This window comes from Pseudopodoces humilis, chromosome 4, assembly GCF_049639895.1.
Source record: "Pseudopodoces humilis isolate 2021_Gansu_Grassland_sample_001 chromosome 4, ASM4963989v1, whole genome shotgun sequence".
NCBI lineage: Eukaryota > Metazoa > Chordata > Aves > Passeriformes > Paridae > Pseudopodoces > Pseudopodoces humilis.
Genome location: NC_142203.1, coordinates 61,364,225 through 61,371,173, shown reverse-complemented (window position 1 = coordinate 61,371,173; position 6,949 = coordinate 61,364,225). Strand labels below are relative to the sequence as shown.

General features: G+C 37.8%; 1 protein-coding gene across 1 annotated transcript in view; it reads left to right on the top strand.

Moving 5' to 3' along the window:
- Positions 1-5,997: 5,997 nt before the first annotated feature.
- The window catches only part of ITGA1 (integrin subunit alpha 1), a 74,211-nt gene continuing 73,259 nt past the window's right edge, over positions 5,998-6,949 (top strand). The window contains exon 1 of the mRNA XM_005531145.3: positions 5,998-6,235. Within this exon, the coding sequence (XP_005531202.2) occupies positions 6,208-6,235 (28 nt within the window). The 5' untranslated portion in view covers positions 5,998-6,207. The remainder of the gene's footprint in view (positions 6,236-6,949) is intronic.

The following is a 6,949-nucleotide window of genomic DNA, read 5'->3' as shown; positions in this document are numbered from 1 at the left end:
CCTCAGTTCTCCACTACACACTCCTAGTTTCAACAGAACACTACAGCTAGTTAGGCGAAAATCTGCAGCTTTTGACATGACTCTGGAAATTGGAGATGCTTTTTAAAAAGTCATTCAATGTGAAAAAGAACAGCAATTTTAATTCCAACTTTGAAGCTGAGTGCTTTTTTAATCTTCTAACAAAATTATGCATATTACCTCCTCTGTCAGCTGTCCATTACTTAAATATGATCCACATTCAGAAAGATCCGGACTTCCAAACCACAAAACAAATCACCTATATAGACAGGTAGATGGAGCAGTGGGATCTGAATTACAGATCTCTGCAGGTAAAGAATTGTTGTAGCACCCCTGAAACAAAGCATTTCTCAAATCTACAGGAGTTCAAATCCCAGTAGGAGCCTGGTTTGCAACTTCACTAAAAAAGTAGCAATGTGTTCTTCACTGTAGAAGGATTTTTGCAAACATCTAATTTGTCTTAAAATCACACAGTTAAAAAATAAAGAGGTAATCCTTACTAAAAGCTGAAGTTTCTGTACTACAGTGATCTTTTTCTTTCTTGTGTGTGCTGTTTTGCTGGGGTGAATTGTTTAGTTTAAGTGTGGGGTTTGTGTGTTTGTGCTGGGTTTTCTTATGAGTTTTTTGTGGGTTTGTTTTGTTTCTTCGTTTTTGGGGCGCTTTGGTTGATTGGTTGATTTTTGTTGTTTTGTTTTGCTTTTTTAATGTAGGCCATAAAACATAGGCTGTCATCATGACCATCTTTGTGTTCCCTCATAAAAAGCAAGATTTTTTTTCTTCCTGATTAAGAAGATTAAAGGAAAGCTTGGACAGTGATATATGTTTAAATATTGCTTTTACATTAACAGCAATACAATAGACATGGAAGAAGATTGTGTGCATCAAGGAAAAAGGAAAGAGACGATGTTTCTATCTATTAGGAAAGAGAAAAAATGAATATAATTACTTTTCACAGAGTTATTACAATCAAAGCTACCCTTTTTCTGTAACCAAACAGTAATAAGTAATTATATTATGCAGACCAGCTGTGAATATAATGAATACAGTGCAATGCAATATAATGTAAGATTCTTCAGACTATGCAATTATTTTGAGAAATTAGTGTCATCAATTATCTTCCTTTGACAGCATGCTCTCAGTGATATTTTTTATACAACTTCATAAATAAAATCTATCTGAACAGTATTGGTTATTCAACATACCATGAGCAGCACCTTAAAAAAAAACACAAAACAAAAACAAAAACAGACAAAGCAAAAAAAAAAAACCCAAACAAACAAATAAAAACCAATTAAGTTAAGAAACAGTAATACAAAGAAAAAGAAATGTGTGTGCACTGCAGAAAGTCCAAGGTATTAATGAGAGGAATTAAACCTCTACACTTAAATTCTGGCTTCATTGCAAATCTTTGTATATTGCAGTAGAGTTAATGCACTGATGAACCAACAGTGTCTGAGATATACGTATCCTCAGTCAAAAGTCCTATAAACAGATTGCAATTTCTAGGTCCTTGATTTTGTATAATACAAAATTAATTTCTGGTTTTCATCCCCCCATACTTGAAGTTACCAGTCCCTTTCTCCTCAGACTCAATGCCATAGCTACAGTGGCTTCAGTGCTGCAGAAACAGTGCTCTAACACACAAAAAAGTTGATAGGCGAAATCAATCAGAGAAATCAATACTTCATTCATGTTGAAAAAACTGTGTTCTGTAGTGTACAGTTTGAAGAACTATATATTCATGTTAAAGTTTGTTAATGTCCTACAGACCTCCAAGATAACTTACAAACAGGTACATAGGTAAGTAAATAAGCAAGCAGAAAATCTCTCTCTTCCAAGAAAAAAAAATGGTTAATTAGGATTAAACTTGTAAGAAACTGACTCAAAGGAAATAGAAATAGCATCAGGAATTATGAAAAGCATAAGTATATAATCTGCAATGATCTTAAAATCTGTTTTAATATTTAAATCCTTCTACATGATTATAAAGCAACAATCAAAAATTAAAGAGATTGATGGAAGATGTATAGCAGTAAATGATGCTGTACAAACTCATCTCTTTCTGGTCTTCCTGTATTTTTGTGGTAGGCCTAATTTTGATCTGAATTTTTGAATTGAATATTAAAAAACTTGCACCTAGTGAAAATACATAAAGAAAAGCAGCACAGCTGAGGCAACTAAAATCTGTTAAGGAGGAAAATCAGAAATTTCAGTAAGAACACAGCCTGTATATTAATTTGGTTACAATTACATTATGATATTTGATATATAATCCAAAAAAGAACAAGAATAAATAAAATATATTGTAGGGAATAGATTAAACACAGAACACAAGGGGCATTTTCCATAACATTTCCTACCAACATTAATTAAACTAACCCAATCTGCAAAAAAATTTATAAAGATCCTATTGTATAGCAAAAAGGATTTTTGGCACATTTGTACCCCTGGTTAATACAGATGGAGCAGAAACATGGGCTTTCTCCAAGAATATCAAGTATCAGTTAAAAGCTGAGCTGTAAAACATGAAAAGATTTATGCATAGAGTACTTCTGGAACCATACCAAATCCTGCAAGGTCTTAGTTCTGGTACTTGAAGAAGAAGCCCTTGAGTATTTCAGACATAATAAAAGTCAGACTACAGACCCACAAGTTATGCCAAGCGAATTCTAGTATGGCCCTAGAATCAGATAGGAAAACATGGAGACTATGAAAATGAACAACAAAGTCATCAAGGTGAAAGACATGTTGGAGACAGCGAATAAGCAAGTGTAAGAAAAAAGCATAAATGTAAATTACCACTAATCTACAGTGCAATGTAAACTATCCAAGATTACAATAAGTGCTGTCAATGATAAATATTCACTTAGAAGCTCTATGAACATATTCTGTAGTATTTTCCATTCAGTGCATAATGCAGTGAAATAACAACAGTGAACACCACAGAAGCATGTAACAGCTCTCTTACAATATTGATGCTGTCATACTATTCCTTTAATGGAAGAAAGTTAGACATGCTTCTGGCTATTTGAAGTCAGTCTTGCATTATGCATTCCTCTCTTGTGTTACAGATTAGAGATCCTTCTCACCTAACAAGCAAAATAAAATAAAATTTCTCATACCCTCTTTAAAAGGGGAAGAAAAAATTCCATGAAAAATTAGTTCTATCTAAATTATAGTCATACTATGTAGAAGTCTGCCTGCCTTTGAAACTATTTGAAAAACTTTGGTTCCTTTTTTTTCAGCCCTTTGGGACAAAATGCATTTCCACTGGTTGGGTTTTTTTTTGCAGGAATAACACCACCTAGAAGGGAGAAGAATTGTATCTTTCTGATATTTTTAATTTTTATTGCCTTTTCAAAGTCTTTAAACTAATCTTTAATCACAAATACTTCCATCAAATCCCATTAACTACTGGTGTACTTATTCTATATCAGATATTCTAAAATGAATTGCTGGAATTGAGTTAGGAGGCACAGTTCAAAATTACAAATTATGTTTAATTTATAGCACTAGGAAAAAGTCCTTCCTCTGCATTCTGTGACATCTTAGAAAGACATAAATTATGCAAGCCAACGATATTCTTTAAACTAATTTGACCTTTTTCTTTAATCCATCACTATGGGTAATGATTTTGTATAGTATTACAATCCACTAAAACTAATAATACTTGTTTTTCTCACATTAAAATAACCTAATATCTTAACTACTTCTGGGCCCGAGTGAGCTTCATTTAGATTCCTGCTTAAAATAGATTTGCTCCTTGCTACTAATGTATGAAACTTTAAACTCCAAGAAGAGAATTTAGCAACATGTTCTTAACATTGCTTGAGCCACTGCAACAAAGCAACATGAACTGTGAAAAGGAGGGTTTGCAGTTTTTTCTAGTTTGACATTCCAAAATAGTTGTCTGTAAACCTGCAGTGTTTTTACTTTCTTGAATGTGTTCAAATAAATAAGAAATGCTAGCTCAGTCCAGCAATTCATCTTTTCTAATGTTTTCCTTTCAACATTGCCTGATGCAAGACATATAGGATGCCACCACAAAAACAAAGAAATTAATCATAATATTAAGAATAATTTTGTAAAAGTTAGGAATAACTCTTCATCAAAGATTTTCTTTTTGCTCTCAAGAAGTGCTATTCCCCAACATGATGTATAGTCCTCACATACATACCAAATGCTTCATAAATTTCATATAGGCTTGAATTTATTTTAGTCCAAGAGAAAGTCCTTAGCTCCCCTGCTTCTTCCACTGATGTAATACATTTAATCACAAAAAGAAAATAAAATTTTTTTTAAAAAAATCCTTCACTATGATTTGAAAGCAAGCTCAACTCTTTCATGTGCCTTTAGTAGAAGTAAGTGGCACAGGGAGTACAAAGATTTGGTTGTTTGGTCTGGTTGTTTGGTTTTGATTTTTTTTAAGAAAATACAGCAGTCCGTCTGTATTAGGTAGGTGGAATATACTACTAAAAAAGGTAAAAAAAACCCCAGCTTTATAACCCTGAGGGTGATGACTTTTGTGGATTACCACCCAGCACCCAGCCTTGCAACTCTAAAAAACTACAGCATCAACTCTGTGCGTTGTTGGCTCTAGTACACTGGATTACGAGCCCTGTTTTGGAATAACAGTAGTGGTAACACAACTGACTAGAAAAAAATGAAATGACAGTTTTTCCATAAACTCAGTCTTCTTTTAGTTTGGATGCCATTTCCATTTCCTTTAATTTTATGCATAAAACCTTTGAGTGGAAAAAATGTGTCTTGTCTTTTAAACTGGCACCAACCAAGCAAAAACTCTCATTCAGCCGAAGTTACACATGTGCTTAATTCCATCAGCTTTGGGTACTCCCACTAAGGATCTTTGCTCTTAAAACCAGCTTTAAAAAGGGTGCAGTTTTCTAAAATTTCCACAGATCTACAAGGTGCACTCTAAGTGTTCTCATTAAATTAAGACAGATGTTGGAAGATGCAAGAAGTTATTATAGTGCTTATTAAAAAGCTGCAGTTTATTAGTCTCAAAGGAACCTGCCAAAATTCCACTAACTTTTACTCACTCACCAAATCCTTTGCTCCAAGTCAAGGAAATGATAGAGGATTTTTATAGAAGCACCAAAATTTCCAAATCCTTATATTTTTGGTTTTCCTTTTTCTTGCTTGAAGGACTATGGGTTCCCTTGGTTTATAATCAATAAAATGATTTTCCACCAAGTCCAGTGTGGGAACTTATACACCACTGAAGGGGTGCCACTCCACTTGAGCATCAATCAGTCTGGTAAAAAAAGGTCCTGCAAAACTGCTCCTTTCCTGAGTGTGCAACAAATCCTGAAATTCCTCGCTTACAGGTCTGAATCTGGCTGATTATTACCTTTGCTATTTATTCAGTCATTTACTAGTGAAGTCGTTTTGGGGGCAGGGAGAGTGGGAAGGCATGCCATGCAAACGTTCGATTGATGAGGGCAAAGGCAGCTGTCTGGTATTTCCTCTATGCAGCAAAGCACAGGAGGACGCAAAGACTCGAGAAAATCGCCCACTGTCTGAAGAGTTACTGCGTTTCCAGAGCCGCCGAGAATGGGGAGGGGGTGGCTGGCTTCCTCTTGCGGGCAAATGACCGGCCGTAAGAGTGCGTTTTTAAGGGGTGATGTCAGAGAAATTAAACTTGAGCAGTCAAACACACCCCCCCTACCTCAACGACGTGTTTCTCCTGTTGATAAGGCGAGAGAGGTGCTGTGTAGCACACCCAGCTCACTCCTGCCCTACTGGGACAGGGGCTGGCCGGCGGGAGACACTTATTAATTATGAACGGGGAGATGTCCCTTTAAGGTCTGCTGTGCTCTCCGAGAGCTGCAGCCGGAGTGTTTAGTGGGGGAGATTTGGCTTTATTTGTACATCCTAACTGGGCTAATTCAACGGGGAGGTTTCCAAAACTCAGAGACCTTTAGAGGGGTGGGTGGGGGGAAAGTGTGTGCGGTGGGAGGAAACGAAATTCTTTTTAATGCGAAGAAGCAACGTAAAGACTGGATAACAAACAGGAAATGCCTAACTCGGCTGCGAGGCGGACGGGCGGTGCAGAGCGCTGAGCTCCACCGGCAGCGCAGCTCCGCCGGGCGCGCCGGCGGCAGGACCGCTCTCGCCACCCCTGCCCTCCGCCCGGGCTCCCGGCCCCCGGCTCGCAGAAGCCCAGGCATGGCTGCCTCCTACTGGATGCTGTCAGGTGAGGAAAGCCCTGTTTCTGCCTTGCTTTGAAGACTCGGATCCCTAAAGCAGCCCTGCTCCGGGCGGGAAGTGGGTGAAGCTGGTAGGGTCTGGCACCCGAGGGACGGCGCCCTCCCGCCCCGATCCGTGCCTCGGGAGTGCCCTTCCCGGAGCTGCCCTCCAGCCGCAGGCTGTGAGGGACCTCCTCGGTTTGCTTCTCTCTGGGAACTTTAATCCCTAAACCAATTTGAGAATCTGGGAGCTAGAGCTGGTTGCTAGATGAGGATGAATGGCTGAGAAGTCATACTGTAATTGAATCAGGCTTAGAAGAAACAAGTTTATTTGGTTTTGTTGGTTTGGTTTTTGGTTGGTTTCAGCGGGTTTGTTTTTTTTTTTAATTAGGGTAGATTTTTTGCTTTCCTCTGTTTGGCTTTCAGACTTCTGACTGGTAAAAAGGGAAGTGAGGAAGCACTCACTCACTTCAGAAAGATGAGTTCATCCGGAGATGGAATATGTAATATTTCCTTTTAGGATTGTTCATTGATTGTTAGTGACTGATTTGCTTTTCTAGAAGAAAATGTCACAAGTAACAATCTCCCGAACTAGTCAGCCTGAAATTAGGGGAATCCAAGAAGTGGTAAAGAAGCCAAGGCAATGCTGGGATTCATGTGCTTGGAAACTTGGACATTGAACTCCCCAGCAGCTCTTGCGTAGGCAAGTAGCACACAGTGAA